Source organism: Conger conger, chromosome 8 (genome assembly GCF_963514075.1).
Source record: "Conger conger chromosome 8, fConCon1.1, whole genome shotgun sequence".
Classification (NCBI taxonomy): domain Eukaryota; kingdom Metazoa; phylum Chordata; class Actinopteri; order Anguilliformes; family Congridae; genus Conger; species Conger conger.
The window spans coordinates 36,067,776-36,086,531 of record NC_083767.1 but is presented as its reverse complement, the minus strand read 5'-3'; the positions used below and the strand labels follow the sequence as shown (position 1 = coordinate 36,086,531).

Below are 18,756 nucleotides of genomic sequence, written 5' to 3'. Positions count from 1 at the left end.
AGTGAGCTAAGAAAAAAACAAACAATGTGTTTACTAATGGAACTTCTGAATTGTATATTTTTGTTCTTCTGAGTCTGTGGCGACGTGAGGGTTGTAAACCGTGAGTGTGGAATGGGGTAAACTGGAGTTATTGCAGTTACTGCATTGCAAATACGGGGCTGATAAGCATCTAAACTGCTGTTCTCGTGAGTGGAGAGCTCATTTTGCTGTTTTATTACTTCACAGTCTTTTGTATGATATATTAATAATAATGCAACAATAATTTGAGATGCCGACAACTCAACCACAAGGGGGCAAAGTGGATAGCCTTAAGTTATTATTTCTGTCTCCTAAGAGCTCAACCTCTGAGAGGCTTGACCCATATGATGGCATGTTACTCTTCATTCATGGGTTATGTAACCCTTTGTTTCTTTACCTCTCTATGTAACCATTTGTACTATAGCACAATGTGCATATGGAGCTTTCATTCTTCATGGGATGCATAGTTATTTCTGACATTATATGGTTTAAGAGGGCAAATAATCCTCAAAACAAGAAACGTTATGAAAAATTAACAGTTTCTTCAAATTCTGGGATTGCAATTGTGATTGGAACGAAAACCGCATACACAGTATGCGCCCCCTGTTTGAGAACGCCTGCCTTAAAGGATTAATGCAGCGGTCCATTATCAATAGGGCAATGTTAGGGTCTGATGCTACAGGTAACGTCATGAACACTGACGTCATCTCAGTATTTTCAAGGTAGTGATTTCAAAGATTATTGTATTGTGAGCGACCAATAGATAGAACTTGCAGCGATGGTGGGCAAAAAATACAATGTAAAAAAATAAAAAATGTTTTATATATACACTACATATACATACATACATTGGATTCCACGTAGATCCGCAAAAGTATTGCTATATAGGCATATTATGCACTAACTGTTCCCAAGTGGGGCTTCCCTAAATCTAGGCTATCCAGCAAACGTCATTTCCTCGGTAGGCTAGTGAGCGCAGGTTGGGGACAGCTGCTCGTATCTGAGTCGACTTTACTATATATGGGCAAAGCCAAGCAAACCTTGTGCGGCGTTGGCTTCCGTGTTGTGCGATTAGGCGAGTCTAGACCAGCCGGTGGCAGGGACGGAAGGATACGAGAGGCTTGGTTTTCCATTCATTCGGAGAGATTGACACCATACAAACAAAAATGGACCACGAATTAAGTAAGTCGTTGCAGAGTCAACAAGATATGCTGTTATTTTATTTGTTCAGTTTGCATGCTAGTTCCGGAATGTATTTCTCTGGAGACCAATTAACTAGCTTCTTGGCTAGCGTAGAGTCAGTGTTCAAAAAATCAAAAAAAAAAAAAAACGTTAGCTAGAGAGCTGTCGTCTGAATTGCCTACGCTATGAGCAACCTCGCCCATTGCGCCTTGTTTTTGCCCAAGGCTTGGTGACTGCTTGCATCTGCATTATTTTCATTGTATTTGCTGGCTTTTTGTTTTGCACTGTCGGCAAAGATCTTGAAACATCTTCGTGTATTATTCTCCTTTCTGAAGGAACCCGGGTTCCAATGTATTAAAGTAGCTAGCCTGGCTAACTAGGCAAACCTTGTATCGCCATTTGTACAATGCGGAAATATGGAGCGCATTGTTATGACATGACAGATCCAACAGGACGTGGAGGCCTGTTTAGCTAACTCTAGAAGGTTTAACAGCAGTGGTCGACATTAAGATGGATCTTGGGAGTCTACTTCTTGAATTAGCTGAGTGCTTTCCTGTCCGGCTATGACTGAGATCAGTCTGTCTGAGGGCATTGTTGGCTCTCTAAATAATATTTACTGTGAAAGTTTCCCAAATTGCATAGCAGCTCGATTAACACGCTACCAAAAGCTACTTTGCTAATGAGCTATTGAGATATTGCTATTTATTGCTGACTTCTTTGCAATTGTCCAATGCAAAAACGTTCCAGGCTAGATGGCTAATGTAACCTTCTTACCACACTTAAGCCATCCAGTAATATTTATATTGTAAATATGCTTGTTCAATTTCATACGCTATCGTGAATGTATGATGATGGCTGCCCAACTTGACGTCAAGTCTTAAAATTGTAGTTTGAATGCTGTTTTTTCGTTTCTCTGATTTTCTCGCCGTGCGTGCGTAGAACGAGTGTTTGCCAGTCTCCCTCAGATGGAGAGAGGCGTTGCAAAAGTCATTGGAGGTGATCCCAAAGGCAACAACTTTCTGTACACCAACGGAAAGTGCGTTATCATCAGGGACATCAATGTAAGTTTGACATGTTTTGTAGTGTTTCATTTATTTGAACATGCGCTTATTTATCCATCAGATTGTGCTCATATAGATAGGCTACAGTATGTAAGTATTGGATGCATATAATCACTACGACAAATGGATGCTTTTGACTACCAACAGTGCGCTTTCCGACGAATAGAAAGGAGCTGGAACTTTTATCCACGAATTTCAAATATTTATCTTGGTTACCAATCGTTAATGCAAATTCATACTTCAGCAGTGAGCTCAAATTCTAGAGATGGAGTCTGACACTAAATTCTGTTTTTGGCAGAACCCGGCAATTGCAGATGTTTACACCCAGCACGCTCATCCAGTCAATGTTGCCAAGTATGCGCCCAGCGGCTATTACATCGCTTCAGGAGGTACGAACAGCAGCCTTTGTGTCCCAAACATTTATTTTGAGTGGCTGGCTTTGAGGTAAGGAACTGACATATAGCCAGTCTGGTATGATTCCTATATGATATGCTGGTATGGTAGCCCAGGTCAAGGTACAATTTTTAATTGCTCAAGTAATGATCCAGCTTCCAAAAAATGTACTTAGCTATACAGAAAATGGACTGCAATGTAAATGCGAATATCATGACCTTAAAGCCTGCAGGCTGTTCTCATACATTATTATTTTTTATTTTTTGCTAGTGTTGTTGTCTCATTCTATTCTATGCTCATCCATATATATCTTTTTAATCCGTTTTAAAATTCTGACATACCTGTAAATACACTGTACAGATTGAGGGATGTAAGCCAGTAAATATAAAATGGTGGTATCAGTGTGAAATTGCTAGCTTTGGTTCAAAGTATGACAATTAAATGAAATTACATGTATGTACATTTTTCTTTTGTTGATAGAACAGTTCCATGCTTTGATCATATTGCCTTAAAGGGTGCACTTTACTGTCCTGTGCTCAGATATGTCGGGTAAGATCCGGATCTGGGACACGACCCAGAAGGAGCACCTGCTGAAGTATGAGTACCAGCCCCTTTCAGGGCCAATCAAGGACATCGCCTGGACAGAGGACAACAAGCGGATTGCTGTTGTTGGTCAGGGGCGAGGAAAGTGAGTTCTCAGTCAGGAGTCTGTGTCACTCTTGGTTATATGGCATATATTGCATATTAACATATTCCGTGGGTGAAGGCGTTTCCCAATTGCAACAGACACGGTTTTAACAGCAAAAGAGGTGTGAAAGGTATCTTGTTAAATCTTTCCTGGAATGTTTCCTGCATCTTCCATATGTTCAGAAAGAGGTGTCCTCTACCTTAAGGCACATTCTTCATTCCATTCTGGCCTTTGCAATATCCTTCAAATGCCTCTCCGTCCGATTCTGGCTCTGACCATCATCTTATCTGCCCCTTTTCAATTACGTTTCGAAGATGTGATGTCATTTGGCCAAAATGGCAGAGAGGAACCCAGGTGGTTGTGTTGCGAATAATTAAAATCCAGTAGTGTCCAGCAGCAGTTGCAGCTTCATGTCTGTAGATCACTCCTTTCCTGTGGGTGCAGTGTGGTGGAATGGTTAGGAATAATGCAGATCGGTGTAAAGCAGAAGTTTAATTCCCAGTTGATGCTCTGCCAATATTGTGGTGTGCCATTGAGTGACATGCTTTATCTGCATATGAATTGTTAGAAAATGATAATCCAGCAGGTTGCTCAAGATAAGAGCATCTGCTTGATGATTCAGGTGGAATGCATCAAATACCTGGATCGGGGAGGAGGGAGTATTGGGAACCACTGGCCTAGGCTAAACTGAGACCCTGTGAAGACTAGCCATAACTGGTTTGAAAGCTGGCAAGACGTGTTTCTGTTACACTAACTGATGTACAGTGGTATCGGGTCCCGTAACTCCTCAGTCCACATCTTCTCAGTTCCCTGCGAGATGCGTTTCTCATATTTTGTTTGGTTTTCTCAGTATCAACCCTTAATTTATTTAATGGGGGGCAGATGTTGGCACTGGCAGCATAACAAAAAAGACAGGTGAAGGACCCTTTGAAGTTAACGGGCAGGCCTAGTACCGACACACTAGGAGAAGTGAGGCACATCTCCAAAAGGAGATGCATCTCCAAAGCGCCCTTCCTTACAGATGCACTCCGATCCGGGCTGTGGTTAAGTCTAATTTAAGAGTCCGTGCAAGGCCTCAGATCATTAAACCTCCACTGTAAACATTACCCGTCATTATATACTGAGCTGTGACAGGACATCCTGGATTTTCTGCATTCAAAAACGTCCTTTTAACACAGTGTTTTTTTTTTTGTTTTTTTTTTTATGACATAAAGCTGGCATAGTTTTTCATTCCATTCTATTTGTCTCTTTCTGTGGAGCCAAATCAAATATAGCATTAGCCATAAGAATGCAAAAAAACTGTTTAGATCAGGGGCGCAGAACTCCAAGCAATTATTCTGCTTTAATTGTCTGACTACCTGTACGCCAGTATACACCCCTGTCCATATAGACACATATTTGAGAGATATTTGACCTATGGCAGAAAACCATTTCAGGATTCTTTTTGTTTGCCTCAGTATAGCTTTGCCTGAGAACATGTTTGTCCTCCGTCATACCAAGTTTGGTGAGGCTGGGAATAATACTTTTCAAGGTATTAATTCCTAAACAGGAATTTTTGAGTAAAAATGAATATCGAGGGCCAAAAGAATAAAAAACATTGGAATTGATGTAAAATATACAGGCCTTAGGGACCCAAATATTATATAGATAAACTTTGGACAAAATCTGAGACCCTCTCCCAAAGGATGGAGCTAGGAGTAGATAAAAGAGCCAGAAAAAGATGAGAGAAATAGTCGATTGAAACTTCTCTCATCTTTTTTATTTTTCTGGCTAAAAAATAGTAGTTCATACTTAAAATGGCTAACCGAACCAGGTGCTCTTCAGGGTGCGTCTCTGAGCCCGTTAAATGAGTGATGTAATCTGATGTTTCGTCCTGGCAGGTTCACGGCAGTGTTTCTGTGGGACTCTGGTTCCTCTGTGGGAGAGATCTCCGGACATACAAAGCGTGTGAACAGCGTGGACATTAAGCAGACCCGTCCATACCGACTGGCCAGTGGCAGCGACGACGGCACCGCCGCGTTCTTCGAAGGGCCGCCCTTCAGATGGAAGCTGCAGACGAAGGTACTGCCCTGCCCTGTCATTGACCTTTTCTTCAGTTTCTGGAAACCGTTTATTTGGGATATTCATTTTCCTGATTTAATGCAGATTATTGATACCGATACCGTACATGCATAAGAGCTTTTGCACACATTGATGGCTGTTTGCTGGAGAGAACAGTGCTAACCAACAGCACTTAAAAGCGCTGTTCAAAGTGCTTTGAGGTGAATGGGCTTGGATTTGCCTTGACCACTGCCACAACATTTTTGGCCAGAACGCTTTTTAACCGGCTTCAAGGATTAATGTTAAAGTTTAATGTTAATGTTAAAACCACTTTGCATTCACTTCTCTTGCTGAACATTTTTTTTCTTTTTTTGTGTGTGTGCAATCATTCACTTTGAATTGGGTGTTTACCAATCCTTCAGACAAATGACTGTGGAATGTGGCTCAAGAGCCTGGATTTCAAACCGCTTCTATAATCAGCAGTGGACTAGCTCTATCCCCCCCCTCTCTCTTTCTCTCTGAAGAACTCCTGGAATGAGTGTGACTTGTCTGAACATGTTCTATCAGGAGCACAGCTTGCCTAACACTGCTGCTCCTCAATTTCATTCCACGACCGTTGGCATTTTCTTTTACAGCATGCTGTACGCTGCTCAAATGATATGAACGCTGTTTTAGAGGGAAGTAACACCAGTGTCAAAATGGTAACGTAGTGATGAGCCATATCTCGGTAAACATTGGGTCTACTTCCTGCTCCCTGCACTTGCGAAATATTATTTACCTTCCCTCCTTCTAATATTGTGATTTCCATCAGTATCTTTACCTTTGCATGGATGGAACAAATTCTTCATGTTCTGTCCCTGAACTCTATGTGAATGCAAAGCGGCTCTTGTAAATTGTACCAGATAAACCAGAGGAAGTAGGTCAGATGTAACTGTAACTGTCACTGCAGATGAGCTCTGGCAGGTAAATAAAAAAAAAACTTAATTACGGACGGAGTTCCTGACCCATTAGCACCTGCCAAAGGGTTCGTTTAACAGGTTGTAAATTGTTTGGCAGACTCTCTGGGATATTAAAGGACACAGTCAACACGTGGAGATTTATGGTAGCAATAAACTCTTTCCATTCATTACCATTGAATTCTGACCTCTCATTAAGGGATGAAGGTAATGATGATGTTGATATTGTCGTTCATTTTGTAATGGTAGTGGATCCCTACCCTACCCTACCCTAATACTGCAACACCTGAAGTAATGAACTAATCCTATCATATGATTGTCAATGAAGACCTTGTTAAGTAGAATCAGGGCCACGTTCAGGCCCGACAAAACGTAGCAAAATGTTTATGTTCAACGGAAACAGCGGCACATTGAACCTGTTGCAAACCGTGGGCGGACTCACCGACATTGTACTCCTATGGCGTCTGAGAAGTCGTTCTCTAGGCTTTAAAGCATAGGTCTACTTCATCACTGAGATACACCCACCAAATGGGAGGCAACATAACTCAAAGCTTGTTGCACACCATTGAGAGGAAACGTATCGTTCAACGCAGAAACCGTAGCACGTTTTCCGATTGAACGTGCCGCATGGTTTTTAGGGCTGAGTTTAAAAAAAAAAACAACTGCACCCACACCCCTTTTAGATGGGATTTGGACTTGCCTTGCCCTAGTAAGAGGGAAAGTGGTTGGACGCGCCCTCTGAGCAATTCATGTGATGCAGCAAGGAATGTTCTAATGAATCAATTGTCCTTATCCATATTTTCCCTGTGCAAAATTCCCAGGAGAACAAGGGATTTGTGAACTGCGTCCGCTTCTCTCCGGACGGAAGTCGCTATGCTGCAGCTGGCTCCGATGGTAAGGTAAGTACCCCCTTTCTGCTCTACCTCCCGATTTAAGCGAAACCAGGATCTCTGAAACGGACGATTACACTGACCGAAGGCCGTACCTATACTTAAAGCAGCCTGGTTTTGCAGTCTCTATCGGACAGTGTAAACGGGTGTCATGATGGACAGAGATGTTCTGATAACAATCATCCATGAACATTAAACATTGCTCACAAATGGAAAATGTTTGCATTGTATAAAGCATTAATATGTGTATGATAGAAAGTAATGGACTAATACGGCTGCACTAGAAATGGCTTTCTAGTGCAGCAAGTTTTGGAATGCAGGCAGGAGAACTTTTGTTTAGAATCCTTTTTTTTTTCAGTGGGATAATTTCTCCCACAGGAAGCTTCTGTGGAAAATGTTTAGCCCGGGTCCTTAGCGGCCTCACGTATACCCATGTTTACACAGTCTCTTCCGTTTTTCATTTAAATCAGATCGCAATCTTTGACGGAAAGGACTCGGAGACGATGATTGCTTCTCTGGGCGGTGATCAGGCCCACAAAGGAGGCATCTATGCGGTAAGTGTCCAGTGCAACCCTGCAACAAAGTGAAAGTTCACCAGGTTGGAGCTCTGTGAAAATAAAGTAGAGTGGTGGCGTTATGAGAGAGAATACTGCTTAGGGGAGAGAGGGGTAAGTTATGAGTCACATGAGTAAGTTATCATACTTCTAAAACAAGGGGCACTACCTCAAATGTTGCATGGCCATTTTGTGTGGCTTTGAGTTCTGGGTTCAACTTCCTGTTTACAGTAAATGTGGTCAAAATCACACTAATATGAGGTGAGGATAGTTTTAAAAGCCTTTAAAAGTAAAAAAAAAAATAATAATACAAAAGGGTCCTTCATATTCTAAAACTTTTTTTAGGTAAGAATAGCCCTAATTGGCACACATCAGTTTGGAATAAGTTGTTCCACTATAAATTGATACCTAGGACTAGCTCCTTGTCACATTATTTAATGAGCAACTATCTTTTTGTACAGTAATAGTAACAATGATATTGTATAATGGATTATTATTATCTATACATATAGTTTAGAGCAGCAGACAAATCCTTGGACTACACAAGACAGGCTTTTAGCTGAGTTCCGTACCATCAATGGCGCACCTCCTAGATCCGGCCCCACTGGTCCTTTGATGAAGTTCTATTCGGTTTAGAATTTTAAACGGAACAAACAACATTCACAATGACTTGGTTGTGTTGTTATTTCTTGAAAAATCTAATGTGACAACTGACCCACTGATGGGGCAAGTCATCACAAGAGCACACTGTCAAGGGAATGCCATGGCCTTTTCCGGAGAATGGTGAACACTAGTGGAAATGAAAGATGATGATGTTGGTGGTATTGCTAATGGTGGTGATGATGATAATAGTGAGGGTGCTGGTGGTGGTAGAAATGGTAATGGTTATGATGATGATGATGATGTTTGTAAAGCTGATAAGTGGTGATGGTGATGGTAACGATGATGGTTGTGATCGAGATTGTAACCGTGATGATGATGATGGTAGAGATAATTACCAGACTGCTGAACACCCTCTAATCCTTCCCTACAGGTTAGCTGGAGCCCCGACAGCACCCAGTTGATCTCAGCCTCGGGGGACAAGACCGTGAAGCTGTGGGACGTGGCTAGCAACACGGCGGTCACCACCTTCAACATGGGCAGTGAGGTGAACGACCAGCAGCTGGGCTGCCTGTGGCAGAATGAGCACCTGCTCAGCGTCTCCCTCTCCGGCTACATCAACTACCTGGACAAGAACAACCCCGACCGGCCCCTACGGATTCTCAAGGTGACCCAAAACCTCCTGGCACCATCACTTCTCCTCCCCCGGTGGAGTGATTGGGTAGCTGATAGACTAGGTGCTTGACTGGGTCCTGGAAGGTTTGTGGTTCTATAGCCTTGGTGCTTGACTGGGAGCTGGAAGGTTTGTGGTTCTATAGCCTAGGTGCTTCAGTGTGGCTGTTGTGAATGTACTGTTTTCAGCCCCATGAGCCTATATCGTGTGTGTCATATAGAAGAAATTTGGCTCTGAACTATGGGAGGGACCACACCATTTTCTCTAAATTATCACTTTCTGATTTGCTCCCACCCCTACGCTGAACCATGGATTATAATGTGAAAATATTTAAATGATGACAGATGAAATAACACATGACAAACCGATAGCCGGGTAGGGTTGTGTAACAGGGATACTAGCTAATAAGCTAATACTCTTCTCTGAAAAACTTTGAAAAATTGTTGCTGTTCGCATTAAAAAACAAAATATTGATTTAAGGGAAAGTTTTCCCACAGAATAAGGCGGCTTATGAATTGCATGGAGGAATCGCCAGTAAGACTGATTAATTGGGGAATTAGGGAAGGGAACATACTGAACATACTTTTCTGTATAAACTTTTGAATAAAAAGTTTAAGACTAACGCCCCTACTCTGAACCCTTTAATACTACACACACGCACACACACGTACAAGGGCGGCCTGTAGCGTAGTGGTTAAGGTATGTGACCGGAGACACACAGTCCCGCAATAAGATCCGCACAGCCATTGGGCCCTTGAGCAAGGCCCTCCAGGGGAGGATTGTCCCCTGCTTAGTCTGATCAACTGCTCTGGATAAGACCGCCTGCCAAATGCCATTAATGTAAATGTAATGTATATGCAAGCACACACACTTGTCTTAAACAGCAGAGTGAACGACTAAAGCTATTTTTTGTTTTTGTATTATTGCTGTTCTTTTTTAGTGTATTTGTGTCAATGACCACTAAAGCAAAAAAAAACAAAGGCAGTTTTTTCATAAATAGTTCTTTGTAACCGCACAAACACCGACTTATTTCCAATCTGAAAGTATCGCAATTCTGAAATGATTCTGAATGCTTTTATATTTGCCGTGATGCTCGGATCCTCCCACCCAAATGAAATGCTTCAGTAATTTAACACTTCTGTAAATGTATACCCTTAATTGTATTCTTAATCGCCGGATTCTATATTCACCCTTGTGGTTTTTTTTTTATATTACTTCTCTAGGGACACAGTAAGTCAATTCAATGTCTGACTGTGCACACATCAGAGGGAAGATCCTACATCTACACCGGCAGCCATGACGGTCACATCTATATCCTTTCCCCAAACTGCGCTTGAACCCGCGTATGTTTGTGTCATCTCCTGTCAGTGTCTGTATGGTAGGGGAATGAATGATTAATTTTTATTTACACTATTCACTATCTCGGTATAGTTGATTATATGCTTAAAATCTTTCAAAAGTACAAAAACGTACTGTAATCACTTTACCACAAATCAGAAAAAACTAGAAGTCCCCAGTATGGCATACCCTACTAGTCCATTCTGAAGCCCATTTTTGAGCCAAGCCATCGTTGAAAAGACAGGTTGGAAAAATCTTTGTGCACGTCTGATATATGTACAGAAATATAGGCTACTATTGGGTCAAGAAAGTTGTTGGTCTTGTTAAACGACCTGTGAAATATACTATTTAACTGTTAATCACATCAAGTTGATGTGCAGAATTCTAAATGACAGAATGTCAGAGCATATCAACCAGTCAGTATACGCTACCGGCCCACTTCAAGCACTGGACTCGACAGAAATAATAGACTGTGGTCGTGGCAGAGACTACGACACAAGCCGTTTTGGTCGTAGATGATTGGAGCTGAAAAAGACCATGCAAGACATGTGGAATGTGTGTTTCTATCAAGCTTACGCAGAAAACTTTGCTATACATTATTGACATAATAGGCTAAATGGATAAACTGATATTTTCCCCATATGCATGAGACTAGCCTACAAGTTATTTCAATCATGATATGGAATTGGGTGATTATCACTACCTCCTGCAAATATGTTGTTAACAGAACTAGCTAGTCATTTGGGAATTTACTCTCCAGTCTATCACCTCGTTCAGTGGTCTCCCCTACGCTATGCTACGTCTGTCTGTCTGTCTGTCTGTCAAAAAGAACTTCATGTTTTTTTAAAGTATTTTTTGTGCATTGTCAGTCAGTGGTGCCAGTAATTCTGGAGCCCTCTGTATTTTGAAGGTGTCATGGTGTTCGCGGTAACATTATCAGTGATTTTAACAGAGATAAATCCTGAAACCAGTATTCCATATGCATATCTGCGTGCACGTACATTAGTACGTCTGTGTGATGGCATGTAGACCCGCATGCGTGCGCGTCTTTCTATTCATCAGCTCCGTCACTCTTAAATATTCGTTCTTAACCCCGACCCCACGTTACTGGGACGCCGAGAGCGGGGAGAGCGACGGGTTCTGCGGGAAGGGCCACAGCAACCAGGTGTCTAAGATGGCGGTGAACCAGTCTGGGCAGCTGGTCAGCTGCAGCATGGATGACACAGTGCGTCAAACGGGGCTAGATAAAAAAGATTACGGGTGAGTCCGCACAGTGCAGTAACTTATTCCGGCAAACTACTCTGGGAAAGTGAGGGGCTACAAGCACCCCGATTCAAAGCAGAAGGCAGAACCATTGAGCAACTGAAGAAAATGGCTGAAAATACAGGCAGTAGCTGGCAGTTTTAGTTTTTTTAAGTGGTGGTACCCCTGAATGTACTTTATCCCCTTCGCTTCATTTTTCTGTACACTATCTGCATCTTTGTTCAGATTCAGGGTATTGACCGCAGACCTGGATCAATTATGTAATCGTTTTGGATTCAAATACTTTTCTGCGCTCCATTTATCTTGTCTGGCGCTGTTGAGCCAACCACGCAGACCAGCACTTCTTGAGAGTATTTTATAGATTGCAATACAACAGACAAGCTTGACAGTGTAGAAAAGGTCATTGACAATTATGTAATTGACCATGGTCTAGTTGCAATACAAAATGCACATTTTCTTGTGTGTCCTCCAGTGCTTCTGACGTGGTGAAGATGGACGTTCAGCCCCAGTGGGTTTCTGTGGGACCAGACGGGTATGTGGTGGTCGTCTGCATCAACCAGGTAAAGCTGTCCTTCCTAAGCTTTCCTTTACTTTTCAAGTGTTGATGTAGGTGCAGGTGGGGGGAAAAAAACGTTTGCTTGAATTGGTTTTAGTTAAATTTATTTGACTGCATAGCATTTTATTGCCCATTCACACGTACATTTAGTCGATGTTTTCCTCCAGAGCTGCTTACACTTGATAATGTAAGAAATGTTTTTATGTACTGTCCATCAGGGCTGCCGTAATCACCGTATGTATAAGTCCTTTCCAAGTGAAAGCAAGCAGCCTCTTCCTGTTTTCTTAGTCAGGGGCAGCCCTGTCGACCATATGCAAAGCTTTCGGCCTATCAATTTGGGCTTGCTACAAACTCAGTGCCTCACCTGGGACTCGAAGTAGCCTCTAAATAATGAAGCTCAGTAACTCGACACTTCCATACTTTTCTCAGCCTGCTTATGCACAAAGATTTATGTGAGATGCTGACTGCAATGAAAACATTGCTGTCTCATTTAAAAGCCGGAGTTAAAGCTGGGGTTGGCGATCTTGAGGCGCCAGCAGAATCTGTGCAGAAGAAAGATTTTGAATGTATACAGCAGCAAAAAACTCACCCCCTCCTCTTCGTCACCCACTCTGGTTTGACGTTGCTGTGACCAGTCAGCCTCTCAGGGACACGTAAGGAGGACCCGCCTCCTTTTGATGGGCACGTAAGCCCGCCTCCTGGCTGCGCGCTGCCCTCATTGGATGTTAGCTACAGGGAGCGATGGAAAATCTGTCCTGAGACGGTCAGTTTTTTCCCCTAGAGCAGTTGGTTTATTGCTAGCTGTCGAAAAACATCACAAAATTGCCTACTCCAGCTTTAACTTGAGTCAATACTCCCCCCCCCCCCCCCCCTTAATTTCACCACTAGGTGGCAGAAAGGTACCAGTAAATCGACCTGTTGTTACTTTTGAAATGAAGTGGTTGAATTGTGTTGTGGCCGTGTTCGTGGGGACAGCTGGTGCTGCTGAAGGATGGGAAGCGGGTGTTCACCTTGGGCGACCTGGACTACGACCCAACAGCCGTGGCTGTCCACCCAGCCAACGGGGATGTGGCGGTAGGAGGATCGGTACGTTCCCGGTTACCACTTCTCCGTTATGGGATTTAAGCCAACTAACTTCAACTTTTTATTGTTTAACCCTTTCGAGCATACGGGTGTTACTGCGCTTGAGTTGTCCCGGAAGTGTACGGTCACACCGGTGCGATTGGAACGTGTGCGTATTTACAGATGCAAAGGCTAGTGTGGTGTTAGTCGAATTCCCCAAAAAAAACTCCAAATGTGTAGCCGTTGGGAATATTCTAGAACTTATGACTTAGATAGATAGATAGATACTTTCATTTCCCAAGGGAAATTTTAGGATGTGCAACAGCAAAGGTTAAATAGTTAAAAAGGTTAATGAGTAAATGTTTCTGCACACGCGTGTGAGAGCACCACTCAACCCCCCACATCATTTGCTTGTTTTTCCTGTTTTTTTAGGACCGCAAAGTGCATCTGTACTCCATTCAGGGAAACACGCTGAAGGATGAAGGGAAGACGCTGGAGACCGAAGGAGCCGTCACCGACACGGTCTACTCCCATGACGGGGCCTTCCTGGCCGCCTCGGACGACAAGAAAGCCATCGTTGTTTTCACCGTGGCCGAGGGATACGCCGTAAGCCATGTCTTATCTTCCTTTGCCTGAAAACCTAACCGTTGTTTCTGCGAAGACGTGACCATCTCTCACTCTCTTTCCCCCTCCGTCTCCTCTCTTACTTTCCCTCCGTCTCCATTCCCCACCTCCTCCCTGCTCTACCTTGACCTCGCTCGATCTTTCTCCCTTCCTCTTGCTCCCTCTCGCTCACATTCCCTCTCTCTTGCTGTATCGCTCCCTCCATCTTGCCATCGCTCGTTCCTTTCTGTCCTCTCTTACTCTCCCTTCCTCCATCCGTACATCCATTTGCTTGTCTCACCGCAGGTGAAGGGTGAATTTTACGCGCACCACGCAAAGGTAATGTGTTTGGCGTGGTCCCCGGACAACGAGCACTTTGCCAGCGGGGGGATGGACCACCTGGTCTACGTCTGGACCATTAATGACCCGGACAAGAGGAATAAGATCTCAGGTGAGCCCCTCCCGTTACGGTCACCTTCGAATTCACCAATTAGCCCGGAGAAAGAGGCTTCAGGAACCTCCCACACCAAGAGCAGTGATTCATTCTATTGGCCCAGTCTTCAATGGCATCGTAGTAGCCCCACCCTTTTTCTGTGGGCCTCGCTCTAGCCTTGGTATGTGAGACGGGGGGTCACTGTAAACTGAGCTGGTGATGTTCCGGTGGGGGGTTAGCGGGTCAGTGCAGCACGGTGTCCAGTTCTGTTGCAGGGGATTCCCAGGCAAAATGAACAGCTCCCTGGGCTCAGTTCATGTTAGTAACTTGCAGCAACAAATGTGAAGGAGACGCGGTGACTTTCAGCAGTAGTATCAGCGTGGCCGTACCCTGCTCTACTCCAGAACATAACGGAGTTCATTCCGTACATGTGACCTTCCAGTAGCTTCCACCAGATTGGGTTTAGATTGTTTGAATGACATTTAATGATTTGAGACCGACACTATTAAGTGAGCTATTAAAGCACAGCCGTTCATGCAGGTTCTTCCTGCTGGTGTTCTTAGTTATGCGATTCATTCAGTGACATTACAAACCAATTTTCAATACTGGTCTGTAACATTGGGATTCTTGTCTTTTTTGTAGGCTGTCGTTTCACCTGCTTCAATGGCTTTATCTTTCAGTTCATATCAAAAAAATAATTTGTAGCTAATTATTATTTATACTTATTTTTATTTTAGTTTTTGTCATAGATATATATATATAGGTAAGTTTTATTTAACCATTGCAGTCCTCCATGCAATAATTCCCTAGAGGAAAAGAACAGTCCCAAGAGAGAGCTTATGCCAGAATTGCCGACTCAAATGATGGCCTGCAACTCTCCTGAACATTAAACTTGAGTCATACCAATCTATTATAATCAGCATTAACCAGCTTACTCTTGTACAAAGCAGTATCTTGTCCAAAACCGTATACCAAACTGTTGTTGAACTCATCTCCTTTTGGAAGCTGCTGTAGGCTGTCCCTATGCTCACCGATGTGTCGTTTGTTTCATCTCGTCCCTCAGATGCTCACCGGCTGCACCACATCAGCGGCCTGGCCTGGCTGGACAAGAACACCCTGGTGACCACCTCGCACGACTCCTGCGTCAAGCAATGGACTATCAAATTCTAAGCGGTGCCGGCGGCTCTTCAGATTAGAACTGCTGTAGACCACGCGCCTACTCCTCTCTCGATCCGTGTGTCTGTCGCTAGTCCTAAGCCCCCCCCCCCCCCCCCCCGTCCCTCTGCCGTCATGGCGACGGGGACGGAAAACGGTTCACATCTAAAGACGTATGCTGTATTTCTGATGCTTTAGTTTGTTTAACTGTTCGCACGGAAAAGGAACACAAAAAAATAGAAGCGCTTAACATAATCTCTGGAGCTTTTTAAAATAAATAAAGGAAATAAAAATGTAAAACACCCGCAAAAAAGGAAAACTTTCTATGCTCGACATTCCAGAGACGGCCACCTTTCCCCCCCCCGCCATTCAAACGGGGGGGGAGAGGAGCTCCCGACTGCTCGCTTTATTTCTATTGAGGGATGTGTGTTAAAATTGAATGGAATGGGATTTGATTTTCTGCCTGGGTGCGTGACCGTGGTATGTTTCTGTAACGTGTGGGAGGGAGGAAAGTAAAATTAAAGTTTATGGTGGATAACGTGTGCAAGCCGCATTCACTTCTCTGTAACCATGTCTTTTGTATCTCACTGTTTTGTTGCCTACATTTTTTTGTTAATGGTGAGTATGATTCATAACAATTATAACGATCACATTCGTAAAAAAATAAAACATTATGCATTTCCAACTGATCTGAAGTCCTGATCTCACACTTATCCATAGCCTTTTTCAGAAGACTGTTTTGTATGCTTCAACATAATAGGCATTAACCTTCGATGGTCCTATTAGGACGACTATTAATGGGAAACCCCAAAGTCCTGATCAGTGAAATCTCTTGATTATTATTCAATTTTATTTTATTTGTATAGTGCTTTTTCACAATGCAAGATTGTCACAAAGCAGCTCTACAAAGAGCCCACACCTGAGACCCCCTCAGAGAAGCCTAGGGAAGGGCAAACTCCCTGACTAACAGGAAGAAACCTTGAGCAGAACCAAGCTCAGAGCCCGTCTGCTTCTGGCCAGCAATGGGCAAACCGTGAGTTTAACTGTAGTGTTTACGGGTCATATATAAATAAATTGAATTGATACATTAAAGAATTAATTATGCAAATCATAAATTATGCAAATAACAATTATGCAGATGACAAATATAGATGATTATCCTGGAAGGTCTTCTTGCCATTGCATCACCAAACCTGAGCGTGTAGCTGTAACTCCCTGAAATGGCGGAACAGCTCTTTGTGTTATTCATTCAGTTTTTCCGATTTTCAGTTAAGGTGAAATTGTCCTTTCTGAATGGCACTTGAAACCAGGAATTCAAACCCGTGTTCAAGCCATATCGGGTTGCTGTATTCTCATATTCTCATATTTTCCTGAATAATTCCTGCATGAGCTTTCTGTAGAGATCGGCTATGTTAAAACACTCCTCTGGATGTTGATAAACTTGTACATGGAATGTTTTTGGAAATCTCCCCTTTTTAAACCTTTAATTTCACTAGGAGAGTGGATGTCAGAGTTATTTAATTATTGTAGTTTTGTAGATTGTGAATTAAAAATAACTTTCCCAGCTAGATTAGTGATCCTATATAAGAACATGGCATTTCATCTAATCCTTGTTGGTTACATTTTTCTTAAAGAAAAATAACTAAAAGCAGCTTTTGGGAAATTAAATGCTCATCTACTCTATACTTTTCCTGATCTACAACGATGTGTTTAGAACACCTGACTAGTTTTTCGATAGAAAAGGGGATAATTAGCAAAAAGCTTAATTCATTTTCCAACTAAACTTTGCAATTAACCCCTACCGTAGCACCGCATTTTTTAACAAAAGCCTGAAAGTGACATACCCAAAATAAAATGGTTACTATACTAACCCTTTTGACTACAGGCATAATCCTGGACCCTGTTTCATGTACATCACTTACACCTCAAATTATTCTGGATTGTTTATTGTGTCATGTTATCTCATGAATAAAAATCAGGCTTGCTACGATTAATTATGTGAATTACAATTTGATTGGTAAATCTTGCATTCAATCATCTCTGATATCTGTGCACTGGATCTGCAGGATCAGGGGCTCAGTACGAAGCAATATTTTTCAAGCTTTCATAATGTTGCTCAAGATGTTTATTTGCAAATCCAACGTGCCGAGAGAGGAAGCCTGGCAGGTATTTGCAGATAAATTTGTTTACTAAATAAAAGACTTTGATTTATTTGCTTTCTGATAATGCCACTGTACTGAAATTATGTAATTTGCATGACTTCCCAGCACAAATGCCAGGGCTACAAAAGGAGCTGCCCGCAGGTTAAAGTCAAAGATAAAAGATATATTGTAGATTGGTATAGCCTCTTTATTGTAATTATGTGTATGCAGCAAGATAATGCAGAAGTTACTGGTTAACCTTGCAGGATATTTGGGCACGCTTCCAACACATTTGTTAGTGATTATGTAAATATTATCTCTTGCGCAATAAATACACTGTCTACAGGGCTCATTTTGCCTCGCAGTGTGCCTTTTTATGAATTGCTGGATGTAAATAATTCCCTCATAATGACTAAATCAGTTGCTAAACCTGGGGTTTTGCCAGTTTGGGCTTAAGTCCGGTTGTCCTGGTCTGCCTGAATTTTGAGCTTGCTTTGGGAAGCTGAAAATCCTGACTTGTCTCCAAAATATCTACTAATCGGGTTAACTGAGTTAGCCATGTTCATGAAACCATGCCCAGAACCATGGCCACAATGCTGGACAAATCACGTTTCAAATTTAATTAAAAATGTCACCAAAGGAGCATTCTGCATGTTTTTTTCTAAGCTATGTCTTGTTGGGTTTCCATAAAGGCCTCGTGGAGACTAAAAAGACCTACAATTATATGATGAAATTATGTGATAATTATGGGTCTTGTGATGTATAAAATACTAGATATTGTACACTGAATTCTCCTGTTAAAAAAAGCATGTCCCCTTCCCCCCCTGCCTGTCACCCTCTTTCTCCCTCTCCTTGTTCTCCTCTCTGGCTGCGGCAGGTCTGGAATATTGAAAAACTATAATAGTACAGTTTACTAATCTATTGATTAAATCTTTCATCAAATACTCCACCCCCATTAACATGTCAAACACATCCAACAATTTCACACGCCATTTATTAAGCATATTGAATAAAGACGGTATTTAGATGTAAACCCATAATAAAATGGGATCGGGTCACTGAACATGACCTCTGCTGTAGAGTCCAAGCTGTTTTCACTGTCCTCAGAAATATTCACTCAGACGAGCGATTTCTTTCAAAGCCTCCAAAA

The 18,756-nt window shown here is 42.5% G+C and overlaps 1 protein-coding gene across 1 annotated transcript; it reads left to right on the top strand.

The window, feature by feature from the left end:
- Positions 1-985: 985 nt before the first annotated feature.
- wdr1 (WD repeat domain 1) lies at positions 986-16,154 on the top strand. Its single transcript, XM_061251920.1, has 15 exons — positions 986-1,200; positions 2,140-2,261; positions 2,560-2,650; positions 3,195-3,342; positions 5,223-5,403; positions 7,160-7,237; positions 7,699-7,782; positions 8,816-9,049; positions 10,279-10,366; positions 11,497-11,653; positions 12,129-12,216; positions 13,188-13,298; positions 13,707-13,880; positions 14,184-14,328; positions 15,374-16,154. Exons 1-15 carry the CDS (start codon positions 1,185-1,187, stop codon positions 15,478-15,480), a joined length of 1,824 nt encoding a protein of 607 aa, XP_061107904.1. The 5' UTR covers positions 986-1,184; the 3' UTR covers positions 15,481-16,154.
- Positions 16,155-18,756: the final 2,602 nt, after the last annotated feature.

Excerpts from the sequence above, each read along its gene's own strand:
- wdr1 (XM_061251920.1), top strand. Across the intron at positions 2,262-2,559 it reads TTATCATCAGGGACATCAAT|AACCCGGCAATTGCAGATGT; the intron begins GTAAGTTTGACA and ends TGTTTTTGGCAG. Across the intron at positions 13,881-14,183 it reads CCGTGGCCGAGGGATACGCC|GTGAAGGGTGAATTTTACGC; the intron begins GTAAGCCATGTC and ends GTCTCACCGCAG.